Source organism: Carcharodon carcharias, chromosome 3 (genome assembly GCF_017639515.1).
Source record: "Carcharodon carcharias isolate sCarCar2 chromosome 3, sCarCar2.pri, whole genome shotgun sequence".
In the NCBI taxonomy this organism is placed as follows: domain Eukaryota; kingdom Metazoa; phylum Chordata; class Chondrichthyes; order Lamniformes; family Lamnidae; genus Carcharodon; species Carcharodon carcharias.
In genome coordinates this window covers 3084944-3105828 of record NC_054469.1, presented here as the reverse complement: position 1 = coordinate 3105828, position 20885 = coordinate 3084944, and the positions used below count along the sequence as shown (strand labels likewise).

Below are 20885 nucleotides of genomic sequence, written 5' to 3'. Positions count from 1 at the left end.
AGGGTCTATGGGTGGGGGGTGGGGGGGAGGGAGAGGGTCTATGGGTGGGGGGAAGGGAGAGGGTCTATGGGTGGGGGGTGGGGGGGAGGGAGAGGGTCTATGGGTGGGGGGAAGGGAGAGGGCCTATGGGTGGGGGGAAGGGAGAGGGTCTATGGGTGGGGGGTGGGGGGAAGGGAGAGGGTCTATGGGTGGGGGGAAGGGAGAGGGCCTATGGGTGGGGGGTGGGGGGAAGGGAGAGGGTCTATGGGTGGGGGGTGGGGGGAAGGGAGAGGGTCTATGGGTGGGGGGTGGGGGGAAGGGAAAGGGTCTATGGGTGGGGGGTGGGGGGAAGGGAGAGGGCCTATGGGTGGGGGGAAGGGAGAGGGCCTATGGGTGGGGGGAAGGGAGAGGGTCTATGGGTGGGGGGTGGGGGGAAGGGAGAGGGCCTATGGGTGGGGGTGGGGGGAAGGGAGAGAGCCTATGGGTGGGGGGTGGGGGGAAGGGAGAGGGTCTATGGGTGGGGGGTGGGTGGAAGGGAGAGGGTCTATGGGTGGGGGGTGGGGGGAAGGGAGAGGGCCTATGGGTGGGGGGTGGGGGGAAGGGAGAGGGCCTATGGGTGGGGGGTGGGGGGAAGGCAGAGAGCCTATGGGTGGGGGGTGGGGGGAATGGAGAGAGCCTATGGGTGGGGGGTGGGGGGAAGGGAGAGGGTCTATGGGTGGGGGATGGGGGGAAGGGAGAGGGTCTATGGGTGGGGGGTGGGTGGAAGGGAGAGGGTCTATGGGTGGGGGGTGTGGGGAAGGGTGAGGTCCCGCAGGGTCTTGGTTTCTGGGTACAATAGGGAAATGGGAGAGTGAAAAGTTAAGCAATATTCCTGAATGAAGTGAGATTGTGTGGATTGAGTTTGAGTGTCCAGTGCAGGACAGAGTGAACAGAACAGACACAGTAACAATGATCCACAATCAGCAATTTTATTGATTTTTGTTCAAAATCAGAAATGACAGGTTATAGATCACACACACATCCTCCCAGAACAGTAACTAAACAGCGCAGATGGTGAATGGTCAATCTGTACTGAGCTCTTATTGGACAGATACTGATGGGGGTAAATTGCACAGACTCCAGGATTAATCCTGCCTCTCTTCAGAGCTGCAGGTCTTCCATTAAAGCTGGAATTCCAGTTGACAGTCAGTGGGACAGAGAGAGGACTGATCCATCTCTCTGGACTCCTGTGTTCTGGACAGTGTTTGACAGACTCTTTCTCTGGTGACTCTTGTCCTTTCACTGAGCTCTGTCCTATTGCCTCTGATTTCTCGATGGAAGCTGTTTGACTGAGAACCCATCGACTGCCTGTTCTTGGATGTGTTGCACAAACTCTTAAGACAGACTGGTTGTGTGAACTCATTGCTTAAAGCTGCATTGCGGAGAGTGTGGCCCCAGAGAAGAAGCTGAGAAGGATCCTGATTGGTTGCATAAGCTCGAAGCACAAAATGGATCTTTCCAAACGAGCGGCGATTTCAGTTTGGATTATTCATGTCTGAAAACAAATCCACAGGAAAAATTTATAGTTAGTCTCAAAATGAATTCATAGGGATGATTTGAAACTCAATACGTTCTGGATTTCACAGTGCGAGGATTGTGTGGCCAACCACTGGCAACTGGAGGCAACTTCTCTTTGGATTGCTTACATCGCAACTAATGCAAATTGAGCAGAAGAAGAGGAGGAGGAGGGGCAGATGGAGAGGAGGGGAGGAGGGAGTGAAAGGGCAGAGGATGGGGTAAAGGAGAGCAGGGGGTAGAGAGGAGGGAGTGAGGAGAGATGGAGTAAAGTGGAGGAGGGATGAAGCAGGGACAGAGGGAGTGAAGTGGAGGAGAGGAGGAGGGATTGAAGAGGAGGAGGGAGTGAAGGGGAGGAGGAGGAAGTGGAGGGGAGGTGGAGGGAGTGAAGGAGAGGAGGAGGGAGTGAAGGAGAGGAGGAGAGAGTGAATAAGAGGAGGGAGTGAAGGGGAGGAGGAGGGAGTGGAGGGGAGGCAGAGGGAGTGGAGAGGAGAAGGAGGGAGTGAAGGGGAGGGGGAGTGAATGGGAGGAGGGCGTGAAAGGGACGAGGGGGGAGTGAAGAGGAGGAGGGAGTGAAGAAGAGGAAGGAGTGAAGGGGAGGAGGAGGGAGTGGAGGGGAGGAGGGAGGAGTGAAGGAGAGGAGGGAGTGAAGGGGAGGAGGGAGTGAACGGGAGGAGGAGGGAGTGAAGAGTTGGAGGAGGGAGTGAAGGGGAGGAGGAGGGAGTGGAGGGGAGGAGGGAGTGAAGGGAAGGAGGGGGCAGTGAATGAGTGATTTTCTTTTCCCAGTTCAGGCATTTCCACTGTCTGTGCACCTTCCACCTGTTGCTGTTGTGCAAAGCCCTGAAACTACAGCAGAAATAGTAATGCGGTGATTATTAATGAACACAGCTAACTGGACTCCATTCAATGGGGCCGGGGTCAGTGAGAGGGGAACACTCACCAGAGAAAGGCTGTAAAACACTGTGTGAAAATAGATGGTTAACATGTCCCACCAGGTGACATTTATCCGACGTTAAATCAGATACAACTGTCATCACCCACACTGATATCTGGCCAGTGTGTGTCTGTTAATATAAGAGCAGGACAAAGTGGATCTAGTGATGGGGACGGGAGATGAGATTTGTGTCTCCAGAAATTTACTGGCCATTCCCAGCACCTTAAATATCCCCTCAACTGCTGAGAATTCAAACCAGGCTGGGGAGGTGTCGATGTCCCTGCACCATGGGGAATGCTGGAAGACTCAAAAGCCGAGGGCAATCCAGGAGGAGGGAGTGATCTGAGGAGTGGAGAGGTTGAGTATTGCTGGAATGGAGAATAAAACAATCGCAGAGCAACTAGTTGATACTCACAGCAGCCACAGAATCAGTGAGGATCATGGAATCCATACACCTCCACCTCACACAGGGTGAGAATGGCTCGGTTACTTGGGTGGAAGATGTTCACATAACGTCCATGCACACCCTGAGATGGCTGACAGAAGAACTCCACAGTTTCACCACAGCGAATAGAAGTGATCTTTGCACAGCTGCAAGAGACAGTATGAGAATGATGATTACATTTGGCTCTTAAACAAATCTCTACAAACACTCTGCAAGTTCCACAATGGTCACAGGGGACTCGACATTTCACATCATACAGGTGTTTGCATTCAAAAGTACAACAGCAGCTTGCATTAAAGTTGTGGTGGGTATAGATTGTTGCACCTTTTTATTATCCTTTCATGGGATGTGGGTTTCGCCGGCTGGGCCAGCATTTATTGCCCATCCCTAGTTGCCCTTGAGAAGGTGGTGGTGAGCTGCCTTCTTGAACTGTTGCAGTCCATGTGGTGTAGGTACACCCACAGTGCTGTTAGGGAGGGAGTTCCAGGATTTTGACCCAGCGACAGTGAAGGAACAGTGATATATTTCCAAGTCAGGATGGTGAGTGACTTGGAGGGGAACTTTCAGGTGGTGGTGTTCCCATCTATCTGCTGCCCTTGTCCTTCTAGATGGTAGTGGTCATGGGTTTGGAAGGTGCTCCCTAAGGAGCCTTGGTGAGTTCCAGCAGTGTATCTTGTAAATGGTACACACTGCTGCTACTGTGCGTCGGTGGTGGAGGGAGTGAATGTTTGTGGATGGGGTGCCAATCAAGTGGGCTGCTTTGTCCTGGATGGTGTCAAGCTTCTTGAGAGTTGTGGGAGCTGCCCTCATCCAGGCAAGTGGGGAGTATTCCATCACACTCCTGACTTGTGCCTTGTAGATGGTGGACAGGCTTTGGGGAGTCAGGAGGTGAGTTACTCATCGCAGGATTCCTAGCCCCTCACCTGCTCTTGCAGCCACAGTATTTATATGAATAGACCAGTTCAGCTTCTGGTCAATGGTAACTCCCAGGATCCTGATGTAAGATAGATTGCAGAGAGTATAGATTGCGGAGATTATGGATTGCGAAAAGTGTAGATTGCAAAGAGAACAGGTTGCAGAGATTGTGGAACGTGGGGAGAGTAGATTGCGGGGAGTATAGATTGCGGGGAGTGTAGATTGCGGGGAGTGTAGATTGCTGAGATTGTAGATTGCGGAGAGTGTAGATTGCGGGGAGTGTAGATTGCGGGGAGTGTAGATTGCGGGGAGTGTAGATTGCAGAAAGTGTTGACAGCAGAGAGTGTAGATTGCGGGGAGAGTAGATTGCGGAGAGTGTAGATTGCAGGGAGAGTAGAATGCGGAGAGTGTAGATTGAGGGGAGAGTAGATTGCAGGAAGTATTGACAGCGGAGAGTGTAGAATGCGGGGAGAGTAGATTGCGGGGAGTGTAGATTGCAGGGAGAGTAGAATGCGGAGAGTGTAGATTGCGGGGAGAGTAGATTGCGGGGAGTGTAGATTACGGGGAGAGTAGAATGTGGAGAGTGTAGATTGCAGGGAGAGTAGATTGCGGGGAATGTAGATTGCTGAGAGTGTAGATTGCGGGGAGTGTAGATTGCGGGGAGAGTAGATTGCTGAGAGAGTACATTGCTGAGAGTGTACATTGCTGAGAGTGTAGATTGTGGGGAGTGTAGATTACGGGGAGTGTAGATTGCGGAGAGTGTAGAATGCGGAGAGTGTAGATTGCAGGAAGGGTAGACAGCGGAGAGGGTAGAATGCGGAGAGTGTAGATTGCGGGGAGTGTAGATTGCGGGGAGAGTAGAATGCGGGGAGAGTAGAATGCGGGGAGAGTAGATTGCGGGGAGAGTAGATTGCGGGGAGAGTAGAATGCGGGGAGAGTAGAATGCGGGGAGAGTAGATTGCGGGGAGAGTAGATTGCGGGGAGTGTAGATTGCGGGGAGAGCAGTTTGCGGGGAGTGTAGATTGCGGGGAGTGTAGAATGTGGAGAGTGTGGATTGCGGGGAGAGTAGATTGCAGGGAGAGTAGATTGCGGGGAGTGTAGATTGCGGGGAGAGTAGATTGCTGAGAGTGTAGATTGCGGGGAGTGTAGATTGCGGGGAGAGTACATTGCTGAAAGAGTAGATTGCTGAGAGTGTAGATTGCGGAGAGTGTAGAATGCGGAGAGTGTAGATTGCGGGGAGTGTAGATTGCTGAGAGTGTAGATTGCTGAGAGTGTAGATTGCTGAGAGTGTTGATCGCTGAGAGTGTTGATTTCGGGGAGTGTAGATTGCGGGGAGAGCAGTTTGCGGGGAGTGTAGATTGCGGGGAGTGTAGAATGTGGAGAGTGTGGATTGCGGGGAGAGTAGATTGCAGGGAGAGTAGATTGCGGGGAGTGTAGATTGCGGGGAGAGTAGATTGCTGAGAGTGTAGATTGCGGGGAGTGTAGATTGCGGGGAGAGTACATTGCTGAAAGAGTAGATTGCTGAGAGTGTAGATTGCGGAGAGTGTAGAATGCGGAGAGTGTAGATTGCGGGGAGTGTAGATTGCTGAGAGTGTAGATTGCTGAGAGTGTAGATTGCTGAGAGTGTTGATCGCTGAGAGTGTTGATTTCGGGGAGTGTAGATTGCGGGGAGATTAGATGGCAGAGAGTGTAGATTGCAGAGAGTGTAGAGTGCGTGGAGAGTGTAGATTGCTTGGAGAGTGTAGATTGCAGAGAGTGGAGATTGCAGCGAGAGTAGATGGCTGAGAGTGTAGATTGCAGGGAGTGTAGATAGCGGAGAGTGAAGAATACGGAGAGATTAGATTGCAGGGAGTGTAGAATGTGGAGAGTGTAGATTGCTGAGAGAGTAGATTGCGGAGAGTGCAGATTGCGGGGAGAGTAGAATGCTGAGAGTGTAGATTGCGGGTAGAGTAGATTGCAAAGAGTGTAGATTGCGGGGAGTGTAGATTGCGGGGAGAGTAGATTGCTGAGAGTGTAGATTGCGGGGAGTGTAGATTGCGGGGAGAGTAGATTGCTGAGAGTGTAGATTGCTGAGAGTGTAGATTGCGGAGAATGTAGATTGCGGAGAGTGTAGATTGTGGAGAGTGTAGATTGCGGAGAGTGTATATTGCGGAGAGTGTAGATTGCGGGGAGAGTAGATTGCGTGGAGTGTAGAATGCGGGGAGTGTAGAATGTGGGGTGAGTAGATTGAGGAGTCTGTAGATTGCTGAAAGTGTAGATTGCGGGGAGATTAGATTGCGGGGTGTGTAGATTGCTGAGAGTGTAGATTGCTGAGAGTGTAGATTGCGGGGAGAGTAGATTGCGGAGAGTGTAGAATGCTGAGAGTGTAGATTGCTGAGAGTGTAGATTGCTGAGAGTATAGATTGCTGAGAGTGTAGATTGCGGGGAGAGTAGATTGCGGGGAGAGTAGATTGCGGGGAGAGAAGATTGTGGGGAGAGTAGATTGTGGAGAGTGTAGAATGCTGAGAGTGTAGATTGCTGGGAGTGTAGATTGCTGAGAGTGTAGATTGCGGGGAGAGTAGATTGCGGGGAGAGTAGATTGCGGAGAGTGTAGATTGCGGGGAGTGTAGATTGCGGAGAATGTAGATTGCGGAGAGAGTAGATTGCTGAGAGAGTAGAATGCGGGGAGAGTAGATTGTGGAGAGTGTAGATTGCGGGGAGTGTAGAATGCTGAGAGTATAGTTTGCGGAGAGTGTAGATTGCGGAGAGTGTAGATTGCTGAGAGTGTAGATTGCGGAGAGTGTAGATTGCGGAGAGAGTAGATTGCGGAGAGTGTAGATTGCGGAGAGTGTAGATTGAGGAAAGTGTAGATTGCAGAGAGTGTAGATTGCGGGGAGAGTAGATTGCGGGGAGTGTAGAATGCGGGGAGTGTAGAATGCGTGGTGAGTAGATTGAGGAGAGTGTAGATTGCTGAAAGTGTAGATTGCTGAGAGTGTAGATTGCGGAGAATGTAGATTGCGGGGAGAGTAGATTGTTGAGAGTGTAGAATGCGGGGAGAGTAGATTGTGGAGAGTGTAGATTACGGGGACAGTAGATTGCTGAGAGTGTAGATTGCGGGTAGAGTAGATTGTGGAGAATGTAGTTTGCTGAGAGTGTAGATTGCTGAAAGTGTAGATTGCTGAGAGTGTAGATTGCAGAGAGTGTAGATTGCGGAGAGTGTAGATTGCGGAGAGTGTAGATTGCTGAGAGTGTAGATTGCGGGGAGTGTGGATTGCGGGGAGTGTAGACTGCGGAGAGTGTAGATTGCGGAGAGTGTAGATTGCGGGGAGAGTAGATTGCGGGGTGTGTGGATTGCTGAGAGTGTAGATTGCTGAGAGTGTAGATTGCGGGGAGAGTAGATTGCGGAGAGTGTAGATTGCGGAGACTGTAGATTGCTGAGAGTGTAGATTGCGGAGAGAGTAGATTGCTGAGAGTGTAGATTGCTGAGAGTGTAGATTGCGGGGAGTGTAGATTGCGGGGAGCGTAGATTGCGGGGAGTGTAGATTGCTGAGAGTGTAGATTGCGGGGAGTGTAGATTGTGGGGAGTGTAGATTGCGGAGAGTGTAGATTGCTGAGAGTGTAGATTGCTGAGAGTGTAGATTGCGGGGAGTGTAGAATGTGGGGAGAGTAGATTGCGGGGAGAGTAGATTGCTGAGAGTGTAGATTTCGGAGAGTGTAGATTGCGAGGAGTGTAGATTGCGGGGAGAGTAGATTGCGCAGAGAGTAGATTGCTGAAAGAGTAGATTGCTGAGAGTGTAGAATGCGGAGAGTGTAGATTGCGGAGAATGTAGATTGCGGGGAGAGTAGATTGCGGGGAGAGTAGAATGCGGTGAGAGTAGATTGCGGAGAGTGTAGATTGCGGAGAGTGTAGATTGTGGGGAGAGTAGATTACTGAGAGTGTAGATTGCTGAGAGTGTAGATTGCGGAGAGTGTAGATTGCGGGTAGAGTAGATTGCTGAGAGTGTAGATCGCGAGGAATGTAGAATGCTTAGAGTGTTGATTGCGGGGAGTGTAGAATGCGGAGAGTGTTGATTGCGGGGAGGGTAGATTGCGGGGTGTGTAGATTTCTGAGAGTGTTGATTGCGGGGAGTGTAGAATGCAGAGAGTGTAGATTGCGGGGAGTGTAGATTGCGGGGAGTGTAGATTGCTGAGACTGTAGATTGCGGTGAGAGTAGATTGCTGAGAGTGTAGATTGCGGGGAATGTAGATTGCTGAGAGTTTAGATTTCGGAAAGTGTAGAATGCGGGGAGAGTAGAATGCGGGGAGAGTAGATTGCGGAGAGTGTAGATTGCGGAGAGTGTAGATTGCTGAGAGTGTAGATTGCTGAGAGTGTAGATTGCGGAGAGTGTAGTTTGCGGAGAGTGTAGATTGTGGGGAGAGTAGATTACTGAGAGTGTAGATTGCTGAGAGTGTAGATTGCGGAGAGTGTAGATTGCGGAGAGTGTAGATTGCGGAGAGTGTAGATTGCTGAGAGTGTAGATTGCGGGTAGAGTAGATTGTGGAGAATGCAGAATGTGGGGAGAGTAGATTGCAGGGAGTGTAGATTGTGGGGAGAGTAGATTGCGGGGAGAGTAGATTGTGGGGAGTGTAGATTGCGGAGAGTGTAGATTGCTGAGAGTGTAGATTGCCGGTAGAGTAGATTGTGGAGAAAGTAGATTGCGAAGACAGTAGATTGCGGGGAGTGTAGAATGCGGGGAGAGTAGAATGTGGGGAGAGTAGATTACTGAGAGTGTAGTAATGCGGAAAGTGTAGATTGCGGGGAGTGTAGAATGCGGGGAGAGTAGATTGCTGAGAGTGTAGTAATGCGGAAGTGTAGATTGCGGCGAGTGTAGATTGCTGAGAGTGTAGATTGCTGAGAGTGTAGATTGCTGAGAGTGTAGATTGCGGGAAGAGTAGATTGCTGAGAGTGTAGATTGCTGAGAGTGTAGATTGCTGAGAGTGTAGATTGCGGGGAGAGTAGATTGCTGAGAGTGTAGATTGCGGGGAGAGTAGATTGCTGAGAGTGTAGATTGCGGAGATTGTAGATTGCTGAGAGTGTAGATTGAGGGGAGAGTAGATTGCGGGGATAGTAGAATGCGGAGAGTGTATAATGCGGAGAGTGTAGAATACAGAGAGTGTAGATTGTGGGAGTGTAGAATGCGGAGACTGTAGAATGCGGGTAGTGTAGAATGCGGTGAGAGTAGAATGCGGAGAGTGTAGATTGCGGTGAGAGTAGAATGCGGTGAGAGTAGATTGCTGAGAGTGTAGATTGTGGGGAATGTAGATTGCGGGGAATGTAGATTGCTGAGAGTTTAGATTTCAGAAAGTGTAGAATGCGGGGAGAGTAGAATGCGGGGAGAGTAGATTGTGGGGAGTGTAGATTGCGGGGAGTGTAGATTGCGGAGAGCGTCGGTTGCGGGGCATGTAGAATGCGGAGAGTGTAGAATGCGGGTAGTGTAGAATGCAGAGAGTGTAGATTGCGGTGAGAGTAGGATGCGGTGAGAGTAGATTGCGGGGTGAGTAGAATGCGGTGAGAGTAGTTTGCGGGGAGAGTAGATTGCAGAGAGTGTAGATTGCGGGGAGAGTAGAATGCGATGAGAGTTGAATGCAGTGAGAGTAGATTGCGGGGAGAGTAGATTGCGGGGAGAGTAGATTACTGGGATAGTAGATTGCGGAGAGTGTAGAATGCTGAGAGTGTAGATTGCGGAGAGTGTAGATTGCGGGGAGAGTAGATTGCGGGGAGAGTAGAATGCGGTGAGAGTAGAATGCGGGGAGTGTAGATTGCGGGGAGAGTAGATTGCGGAGAGTTTAGAATGCTGAGAGTGTAGATTGCGGAGAGTGTAGTTTGTGGAGAGTGTAGATTGCGGGGAGTGTAGAATGCGTAGAGTGTAGAATGCGTAGAATGTAGATTGCGGGGAGGGTAGATTGCTGAGAGTGTAGAATGCGGAGAGTGTAGAATGCGGGTAGTGTAGATGCGGAGAGTATAGATTGCGGCGAGTGTAGAATGCTGAGAGTGTAGATTGCGGGGAATGTAGATTGCGGGGAGTGTGGATTGCTGAGAGTTTAGATTTTGGAAAGTGTAGAATGCGGGGAGAGTAGAGGCGGGGAGTGTAGATTGCGGCGAGTGTAGATTGCGGAGAGTATAGATTGCGGGGAGTGTAGAATGCGGAAAGTGTAGAATGCGGGTAGTGTAGATTGCGGGAGTGTAGAATGCAGAGAGTGTAGATTGCGGGGAGTGTAGAATGCGTAGAGTGTAGAATGCGTAGAGTGTAGATTGCGGGGAGGGTAGATTGCTGAGAGTGTAGAATGCGGAGAGTGTAGAATGCGGGTAGTGTAGTTGCGGAGAGTATAGATTGCGGCGAGTGTAGAATGCTGAGAGTGTAGATTGCGGGGAATGTAGATTGCGGGGAGTGTAGATTGCTGAGAGTTTAGATTTCGGAAAGTGTAGAATGCGGGGAGAGTAGATTGCGGAGAGTATAGATTGCGGGGAGTGTAGAATGCGGAGAGTGTAGAATGCGGGTAGTGTAGAATGCGGAGAGTGTAGTTTGTGGAGAGTGTAGATTGCGGGGACTGTAGAATGCAGAGAGTGTAGATTGCGGGGAGTGTAGAATGCGTAGAATGTAGAATGCGTAGAGTGTAGATTGCGGGGAGGGTAGATTGCTGAGAGTGTAGAATGCGGAGAGTGTAGAATGCGGGTAGTGTAGATGCGGAGAGTATAGATTGCGGCGAGTGTAGAATGCTGAGAGTGTAGATTGCGGGGAATGTAGATTGCGGGGAGTGTAGATTGCTGAGAGTTTAGATTTCGGAAAGTGTAGAATGCGGGGAGAGTAGTTGGCGGGGAGTGTAGATTGCGGCGAGTGTAGATTGCGGAGAGTATAGATTGCGGGGAGTGTAGAATGCGGAGAGTGTAGAATGCAGGTAGTGTAGAATGCGGAGATTGTGGATTGCGGTGGGAGTAGAATGCAGTGAGAGTAGATTGCGGGGAGAGTAGAATGCGGTGAGAGTAGTTTGCGGGGAGAGTAGATTGCTGAGAGTGTAGATTGCGGGGAGAGTAGAATGTTGTGAGTGTTGAATGCGGTGAGAGTAGATTGCGGGGAGAGTAGATTGCGGGGAGAGTTGATTACGGGGAGAGTAGATTGCGGAGAGTGTAGAATGCTGAGTGTGTAGATTGCGGAGAGTGTAGATTGCGGGGAGAGTAGATTGCGGGGAGAGTAGAATGTGGTGAGAGTAGAATGCGGGTAGTGTAGATTGCGGGGAGAGTAGATTGCGGAGAGTGTAGATTGCGGAGAATGTAGTTTGCGGGGAGTGTAGATTGCGTGGAGTGTAGAATGCGTAGAGTGTAGTTTGCGGGGAGAGTAGATTGCTGAGAGTGTAGAATGCGGAGAGTGTAGAATGCGAGTAGTGTAGATGCGGAGAGTGTAGATTGCGGTGAGAGTAGAATGCGGTGAGAGTAGATTGCGGGGAGCGTAGAATGCGGACAGTGTAGATTGCTGAGAGTGTAGAATGCGGAGAGTGCAGATTGCGGGGAGTGTAGAATGCGGAGAGTGTAGATTGCGGGGAGAGTAGATTGCGGAGAGTGTAGAATGTGGAGAGTGTAGATTGCGGGGAGAGTAGATTGCGGAGAGTGTAGATTGCGGGGAGAGTAGATTGCGGAGAGTGTAGAATGCGGAGAGTGTAGAATGCGGAGAGTGTAGAATGCGGAGAGTGTAGATTGCGGGGAGAGTAGATTGCGGAGAGTGTAGAATGCAGAGAGTGTAGATTGCGGGGAGTGTAGAATGCGGAGAGTGTAGATTGCGGAGAGTGTAGAATGCGGAGAGTGTTGAATGCAGAGAGTGTAGAATGCGGAGAGTGTAGAATTCGGAGAGTGTAGATTGCGTGGAGAGTAGATTGCTGAGAGTTTAGAATGCGGAGAGTGTAGATTGCGGGGAGTGCAGAATGCGGAGGGTGTAGAATGCGGCGAGTGTAGATTGCGGAGAGTGTAGAATGCGGAGAGTGTAGATTGCGGGGAGAGTAGATTGCGGAGTGTGTAGACTGCGGTGAGAGTAGAATGCGGTGAGAGTAGATTGCGGGGAGAGTAGATTGCGGAGAGTGTAGAATGCGGAGCGTGTAGAATGCGGAGAGTGTAGAATGCGGAGAGTGTGGATTGCGGAGAGTGTGGATTGCGGGGAGAGTAGATTGCGGAGTGTGTAGACTGCGGTGAGAGTAGATTGCGGGGAGAGTAGAATGCGGTGAGAGTTGAATGCGGTGAGAGTAGATTGCGGGGAGAGTAGATTGCAGAGAGTGTAGAATGCGGAGCGTGTAGACTGCAGTGAGAGTAGAATGCGGTGAGAGTAGATTGCGGGGAGAGTAGATTGCGGGGAGAGTAGATTGCAGAGAGTGTAGAATGCGGAGCGTGTAGACTGCAGTGAGAGTAGAATGCGGTGAGAGTAGATTGCGGGGAGAGTAGATTGCGGGGAGAGTAGATTGCGGAGAGTGTAGAATGCGGAGCGTGTAGAATGCGGAGAGTGTAGATTGCGGGGAGAGTAGATTGCGGAGTGTGTAGACTGCGGTGAGAGTAGAATGCGGTGAGAGTAGATTGCGGGGAGAGTAGATTGCGGAGAGTGTAGAATGCGGAGCGTGTAGAATGCGGAGAGTGTAGATTGCGGAGAGTGTAGAATGCGGAGAGTGTAGATTGCGGGGAGAGTAGATTGCGGAGTGTGTAGACTGCGGTGAGAGTAGATTGCGGGGAGAGTAGAATGCGGTGAGAGTTGAATGCGGTGAGAGTAGATTGCAGGGAGAGTAGATTGCAGAGAGTGTAGAATGCGGAGCGTGTAGACTGCGGTGAGAGTAGAATGCGGTGAGAGTAGTTTGCGGGGAGAGTAGATTGCGGAGAGTGTAGATTGCGGGGAGAGTAGATTGTGGAGAGTGTAGAATGCGGAGAGTGTAGATTGCGGGGAGAGTAGATTGTGGAGAGTGTAGAATGCGGAGAGTGTAGAATGCGGAGAGTGTAGATTGCGGGGAGAGTAGAATGCGGTGAGAGTAGATTGCGGTGAGAGTAGATTGCGGGGAGAGTAGATTGTGGAGAGTGTAGAATGCGGAGAGTGTAGAATGCGGAGAGTGTAGAATGCGGAGAGTGTAGATTGCGGGGAGAGTAGATTGCGGGGAGAGTAGATTGCGGGGAGAGTAGATTGCGGGGAGAGTAGATTGGCGAGAGTGTAGATTGCGGGGAGAGTAGAATGCGGTGAGAGTAGTTTGCGGGGAGAGTAGATTGCAGAGAGTGTAGATTGCGGGGAGAGTAGATTGCGGAGAGTGTAGAATGCGGAGAGTGTAGATTGCGGGGAGAGTAGATTGTGGAGAGTGTAGAATGCGGAGAGTGTAGAATGCGGAGAGTGTAGATTGCGGGGAGAGTAGAATGCGGTGAGAGTAGATTGCGGTGAGAGTAGATTGCGGGGAGAGTAGATTGTGGAGAGTGTAGAATGCGGAGAGTGTAGAATGCGGAGAGTGTAGAATACGGAGACTACCGATTGCACCGGGATATATTTACAGGGTGTTGCTGTTGCCGTTATTTTCAAGTGAATCTCCGATTCGGATTTCTGCTCCATTCAGCCTTCCTCCTCTTTTATTTCTGTTTGTGATTCTTACAACAAAGACCCGGTAATGTCGCTGTAAATCCACTCTCCACCACGGCTGATTCTCCCTGTATGTGCTGCTGCAGGAGGAATGCCTGAATTCAGTGTCCTTATTTCCATCGATGGCATTATTTGCATTAGCAAAGCGTTTGTAGGTGGTAGACTGTGTGGCCCGAATCCCAGCAGCCACATTTTCTATAAGTACAAAGATCAGATGTCCATTCACAATACCTTTCACTCAAATCTACACAACTCATGTCTGAACTGACGAGGACTCCACAACATTCTCCTCCCTCTCTCTGTCTCTCACTCTCTGCTCCCTCACCCCTCCTCCCTCTGTCTACCTCCCTCTGGTCACAGTCACTGACCCAGTCTGACCAGGACCAGTCTGCACTAATAATCAGCCTAAGTGAGAATTGAACGCTGTTTGAACCTGGGACAGGTCCTGAATAGTTTTCCTTTCGTCACGGGGTGTGGGGGTCACTGACTAGACCATTTATTCCCCACCCCTAATTACCCTTGTTCAGAGGGCATTTTAAGAACCAACCATATTGTGGGTCTAGAGTCTGGTCAAATTTCCTTCCCTAAAGGACTTCAGTGAACCAGATGGGTTTTTACAAAAACTGACAATGGTTTCATGGTCATCATTAAACTTTTAATCCCAGATTTTTATTGAATTCAAATTTCCCTTGGCTCAATTTGAACACAGGTCCCTGTGAATTGCCTTGGGTCTCTGGAACACTAGCCCAGTGACAATACCACTATGCCACCACCTCCCCCCTAGTTTGTGATTAGCCATAACTGACACACGTTAATTTCTTACCTTGTGAGTTTCCAATGTGAAATACACCACAGAGGGAGGCAAATACAAACAAGTAATGGAGCATCATCCTGCCGGAAACAAACAGACAGGGGAATGTTATTCACAGAGTTGACAGGGGTTTGAGAATTGCCAGCAAGTAGAAGGCTCAATCAGCCCTGGGGCTGTGCCATTTTATCCATTCACAGTTTCTCTATGAAGGAGGCGTTAAGGAGAACTGGCTCAGGTAACTGGCCTGGCCTACCCCACCGCTTGACATGGACTGGGGAGCAGACTTTGGGAGTGAGGTTCCTCTGGGAAGGGACCCTGGTAAACTGCAACATGGTCCAATCAGGAGCACTGGCACCCATTGGGAACCTGTTCTGATGTTACTCCTCTAGGGCAGAGAGCAGCGAGAGTTACAGTTTCCCCCTGACCAAACCCAGTTCAGTCAGCACAGAACAGGGTGGGAACATGAATACTCCTGCTCCCTAGCATTCACTCTCTGACCATCTGTTACATTTCCAACTGAGCAGCTGCTTGTCAAATATTCAGCATAGATTCTCACTGTTGAGAAGAACAGTGTTGTAATCATTTTAGTCAGGCTAGAGGGGAGGGAAATATAAATGGCAGAAGATTAAAGTCACTAGTGCTATGACCAGCACATCCCTACCACATCTGAAACCGACTCTCAATAAAGTATAGGCTGACAGTATCACAGTCCCTCCATCTGCCTGTAAGACTTCACATTGAAGTAAGTTTTGTATAATATACCCAACTGCAGGTGCACAGCAGAGAGAGTATTAAAAGCATTACACTTACCACCTAAAGTGTCCCCAGGACAGATACAGCACAGGGTTAGATACAGAATAAAGCTCCCTCTACACTGTCCCCATCAAACACTCCCAGGACAGGTACAGCACGGGGTTAGATACAGAGTAAAGCTTCCTCTGCACTGTCCCCATCAAACACTCCCAGGAAAGGTACAGCACGGGGTTAGATACAGAGTAAAGCTCCCTCTACACTGTCCCCATCAAACACTCCCAGGACAGGTACAGCACGGGGTTAGATACAGAGTAAAGCGCCCTCTACACTGTCCCCATCAAACACTCCCAGGACAGGTACAGCACGGGGTTACATACAGAGTAAAGCTTCCTCTACACTATCCCCATCAAACACTCCCAGGACAGGTACAGCACGGGGTTAGATACAGAGTAAATCTCCCTCTACACTGTCCCCATCAAACACTCCCAGGACAGGTACAGCACGGGGTTAGATACAGAGTAAATCTCCCTCTACACTGTCCCCATCAAACACTCCCAGGACAGGTACAGCACAGGGTTAGATACAGAGTAAAGCTCCCTCTACACTGTCCCCATCAAACACTCCCAGGACAGGTACAACACGGGGTTAGATACAGAGTAAAGCTACACTGTCCCCATCAAACACTCCCAGGACAGGTACAGCACGGGGTTAGATACAGGGTAAAGCGCCCTCTACACTGTCCCCATCAAACACTCCCAGGACAGGTACAGCACTGGGTTTGATAGGAATGGCCTTTCCAACAACATTAGATAATGAGTCCAGGTTGGCTCCTATTGCTGGTTGATTGATGAAGGCATCGCTTGTTCCCTATGTTCTCTACTTGTTGCTATGTAGCATTGTTCTTAACCCTTCCTTCTCCTCATTTCCTTTCTCATATAGCCCGCGCCTCTCCCTTTCAATATTCATCCATTAACATTGTCTCATTAACCCAATAGGAAACCACATTTCTTTCGAGTTTAGACTAGGTTAATTAAAAGCTAGAAGTTTGCTGCTGATTGAAGTAGTCAAAACTGTTAATGTTGTACATCAGTTATCACTTGTAGTATTATACATAACATATAATCTATTATATATATTATTGTATATAACAGGGAAGGACAATTGAGAAGCATAATAAGAGACAAGAAGTAACTCTCAGGGAGCTCATTGACCAAAAACCTACTCAATAATCACATTGACCATCCTGGAATAGCCCACACTGCCATATTTCACTGTTGACAATGGTGTAAAAATAGAGAAAGGTTGTTACATGAATTGTCTATTTTGAGACTCAATGAAGGATCAGTTTCGGAATCAAGAAGTCAGGATTCCATGGGCGGCAATATGAAATACCGTCTTTCTCTGCACGAGAGAGATTCTCACCAACTGACGGGAGGTGTAACTGCTAGTTCGTTTGTAACATTTATTGGCTTAATTTTTCCGATCAGTCTCAGGGCCCTGATCAGACCAAAATACACCCTTACCTGCCTCCGCTTTTTCTGGGCGATCTCCCGACAGGCGACTTCAGACTCAGTGCAGCGAACGTGGGAGGGAGGAGCTCGGAGAATCCGCACAGAAACCACACCTGCTAGGAGACGTGTTCCAGTAAGTAAAGAGTTAAAATGTCCCAAAGCCTCTGAGAGAAACTATGGAGAGAGGGTAAGTGTGCAAGGGGCTCGGGTGGGTAAGGGGATCGGATGTGTGAGGTAAGTGGATAAGGAGGGCACAGTAGGTGAGGGGTTAGGGTGGGGATGGAGAAGGGGGTAAGGGGATTAGGTGGGTGAGGGAGTACGATGGGTGAGGTAAATTGGTAAGGTTCTTGGGAAGGTGAAGGGTGGGTAAGGTATGTGGGTGAGGGGCTAGGGTGGGTAAAGGAGTAGGGTAGCAGATCTGTAGGGTAGAGAGGTTGGATCATGTCAGGTCAGAGAGAATTGGGCCATCACTGAGTGAGTCACGGGTGCTGTTGGATCATATTGGGTCACGTGGAGTGGGAGCATCAGAATGGGGGCATTGGGGGAGCGCCAAGAGACCAATGCATCAGGGGAGATTTGGAGAGCCAGTTGGGGATTCAGGTGGTGAATCAGGTCAGGTGGAGTCAGGGGGAATCGGGGTGGGGTGAGGGTTGGGGGTAGTGGGGGTTTGAGGGGGATGTCAGTGTGAGTAATTAGGAGGAGTCAGTTTTATAGTTACACAGGAGTTAGACTTGGATTTTTCCGTCTAATAGTTCCTGGGTAACTATCCAGGTGAGTAAGTCTGAAATCTCTGACTCTAACTCAGAGTTGGAGGCCTTTTCAGATCGTCCCAGAGAGCAGGGGAATTTCCTATTGGAAGTTCAAACTTCCTGGGCAATTCCCAGGGAGTCCTTGCACTGGGATCTCGGAGGGAGTCCACAGCGTACATCCAGTCTCTGACCATCTGGGGGTTGGAAGATCTGGGCCATTGTTGCAGAGATAGAGATTCACTGAGCAGCAGGCTAGCTATAAAATCATCACCGACCCTCCAATGCCCTCTGCAATCTCTCCCTTTCTCCTCACCCCCACCCCCACTCCTTTTGTGTCCCTCCGTTCATATCTCTCCGCTCTCCAGTTTCCTCATTCACTCTTCCCCTGATCTCAGCTCTCTCTGACTGGGCCACACTCCAGCCCTTTGCCTAACTCAGAGATTTCTTACACTCGCTGAGATCCCAGCTGTTTCCAGCTTCCTCTCGAATTCTCCTTGAGTTGTTTAACTGGGGAAACCCAAGGGCAGGAAGGGTTTCACTGATCACTCCCATGGACCCCGGCATCTCCCATTAATTCAGACCTCTCTCCATTGACCATGTAATTTACTCCTTAATTATCTTTGATACATTTTAGAATCAGCAAAGGGCACCCGCTCTGCTCACATGCCATCCCCACCCCACCCCCACCCTTCACTCAGCCTCTGCTCTTTCCCCACAGCCCTTCAGACATTTATCCAATTCCATTTTGAAAGTTATTGAATCTGCTTCCACTCAGCGCCCCCCACCCCCACCCCCCACCTCCTTTCAGGCAGCCCATTCTTCATCACCCCCTCTCTTATCAATCACCCTCAACCTGAGTCCCTCTGGTTGCTGACCCTCCTGCCACAGGAAAGACTGACTCACTTTTTCAGAGCCACTTTGTGTGATTCAGGATCATTGGAAGTCGGAGCCTATCCCAACGGGGAATGGGCACAAGGTCAGGTAGACACAGGAAAATGACTCCAGTCCATCACAGGGCACACGCTCAGGGACAATTTACCAGAGGCAACACACCTAAACAGCACATCTTTGGACCTGGGAGGAAACCAGTGCATGTGGAGGAAACCCACACAGACACAGGGAGAATGTGCAAACTCCACACAAGCAGACACCCGAGGTCTGGATCGAACCCAAGTCCCTGGAACCATGCGGTGGCAACACTAACCACTGCACCACCATGCCAACCTCATTTACTCTATCAAAGCCCTTCATGAATTTGAACACCTCTATTAAATCTCCTCATAATCTTCGCTCTAAGGAGAATAACCCCAGCTTCTCTACTCTCCCTACATTAACTCAATGCCCTCAACACTGGCACCAATCTAGTCAATCGCCTCTGCATCCTTTGTAAACAGCCTTCTCATGAATCCCTGAAAAAAATCCTTTAAAAATGAAATATTCTGTAGTTTTTCAAGGCATTGATACCCATCAGCAAAGCTTTCAGTATATGTCTGCTGCTCCTATTGGCTTGTTCTACCCTAACTGAAGAACTAACAGAATCACAGAATTTTAACATCGCAGATTTTTAACAGCACAGAAGAAGGCCATTTGGCCCATCGTGTCAAATAGATTTTAAACGGGTTGGATTCAATGATTGCAGAATAACCACAACCAGAATCCCTCACAGCGACGGGATGGACAAGTAACCCAATGGAGCTCCCTATCCTGTGTCCCTTCTACTGAGTGTAAGCACTAACACTGATTTAAGATGCGCATGGAGGAACAGGAGTGTTCAGGATAGACCCAGCATGGACCCACTCCACAGTTCCTGGACTTCACTCAGGCTTCAGGAAAAGAGATTGGGAAAATTTCCTCACCTTGTGCAGGGTCTTCACAGTTGCTGAGAGACCCAGTTTGATCAGAGTTTATATCACAGCAGTGGAGAGATGGGTCAGGGTGAGAATGGTCACATGCTGCTGACGTTGGGTTTCTATTGGCTAAAAGTTTGATGCTGTTTGTCAATCTTAGGTAATAATAATTTGAGCAATCCCCTCAGAAATAGAAGAACTGGGGGAATGTGTAACATGTGTAGAGCCGTTAAACAGGATGGGGAAAGAGGGAATCATCTGTTTGAAAGGAGAAGTGCAGTGGAACTGAGAGCTTGGGAGTGGAGGAGTGAATGAACAATGCTGGGTGTTCTGTTGATAATGAGTTTCAGACCAAGACCTTGAAATGAGAGGCCAGGATAATGCCCCCTATGAACCTTGGCCTTTGACCCTCGTGGTATTTAGGGTCAGAAAGCAGCTCCCTAATTAACCTGCCAATGGTGGCAATTGATTTCCTCAAGGGGTTGGTGTGGGAAATTAAGGGAGATGCACATCCAACAAGGAAAGTCTAGCTGAGCGGCTGGTCTGCCAGGGTTTTGAGACCTCCCTTAGATTCATTCATTGATTTGCTAAGCCATCTCAGAGTCAACCACATTGCTGAGGGCCACTTGTAGGCCAGACCACATAAGGGTAGCAGAATTTCTTCTATGAAAGGAATTAGTGAACTTGATGGGGTTTATAACAATCCAATAGGTTCACGCTCAACATTAATGAAAATAGTTGCTGTGGTGGGATTTGAACCCATATCTATGGAATATTAGTCCAGGCCACAGGGATTACTAATCCAGTGACATTGCCATTATGCTACCACACCCAGGCTCATTTGTGCTCTACCCCTCCCCGATAGAAGAAAATTGGCCACCTAAAACTTAAAGTAGAGGGGCGACAATGGCGTATTGATAGTGTCACTGCACTAATAACCCCGAGGGCCAGATCAATGCTCTGTGGACATGGGTTCAAATCCTATCATGGCAGCTGGTGGAATATAATTTGAATTAATGAATAACTCTGGAATATAAAACTATTCTCAGCAATCACAGAGTGCAGAAGAGGCCCTTCGGCCCATCGGATCTGCACCAACACGTGAGAAACACCTGACCTACCTACCTAATCCCATTTACCAGCACTTAGCCCATAGCCTTGAATGTTATGACATACCCAGTGCTGATCCAGGTACTTTTTAAAGGATGTGAGGCAACCCGCCTCCACCACCCTCCCAGGCAGCGCATTCCAGACCCTCACCACCCTCTGGGTAAAAAAGTTTTTCCTCACATCCCCCTAAACCTCCTGCCCCTCACCTTGAACTTATGCCCCCTTGTGACTGACCCTTCAACTAAGGGGAACAGCTGCTCCCTATCCACCCTGTTCATGCCCCTCATAATCTTGTACCTCGATCAGGTCACCCCTCAGTCTTCTCTGCTCCAACGAAAACAACCCAAGTCTATCCAACCTCTCTTCGTCACTTAAATGTTTCATCCCAGGCAACATCCTGGTGAATCTCCTCTGCACCCCCTCCAGTGCAATCACATCCTTCCTATAATGTGGCAACCAGAACTGCACACAGTACTCCAGCTGTGGCCTCACCAAGGTTCTATACAACTCCAACATGACCTCCCTACTTTTGTAATCTATGCCTCGACTGATAAAGGCAAGTGTCCCATATGCCTTTTTCACCATCCCACTAACATGCCCCTCTGCCTTCAGAGATCGATGGACACACACACCAAGGACCCTTTGTTCCTCAGAACTTCCTAGTGTCATGCC

The 20885-nt window shown here is 49.6% G+C and overlaps 1 protein-coding gene across 1 annotated transcript; it reads right to left on the bottom strand.

The window, feature by feature from the left end:
* Positions 1-933: 933 nt before the first annotated feature.
* On the bottom strand, positions 934-19116 carry LOC121276402 (fucolectin-like). Its single transcript, XM_041184753.1, has 6 exons — positions 19113-19116; positions 16520-16620; positions 14256-14323; positions 13348-13627; positions 2883-3058; positions 934-1513 (listed from the first exon to the last, which is right to left on the bottom strand). The coding sequence occupies exons 3-5, from the start codon at positions 14320-14322 to the stop codon at positions 2896-2898; spliced, it is 510 nt and encodes a 169-aa protein (XP_041040687.1). The 5' UTR covers position 14323; positions 16520-16620; positions 19113-19116; the 3' UTR covers positions 934-1513; positions 2883-2895.
* Between the last annotated feature and the right edge of the window lie 1769 nt (positions 19117-20885).

Bases quoted from the DNA above. Each gene is read 5' to 3' on its own strand.
- LOC121276402 (XM_041184753.1), bottom strand. From the start codon at position 14,322: ATGATGCTCCATTACTTGTTTGTATTTGCCTCCCTCTGTGGTGTATTT. The intron at 13,628-14,255 runs GTAAGAAATTAA...TTGTACTTATAG, and splicing joins TCACATTGGAAACTCACAAG to AAAATGTGGCTGCTGGGATT. The intron at 3,059-13,347 runs GTAAATATATCC...TGTCTCTTGCAG, and splicing joins AACGGCAACAGCAACACCCT to CTGTGCAAAGATCACTTCTA.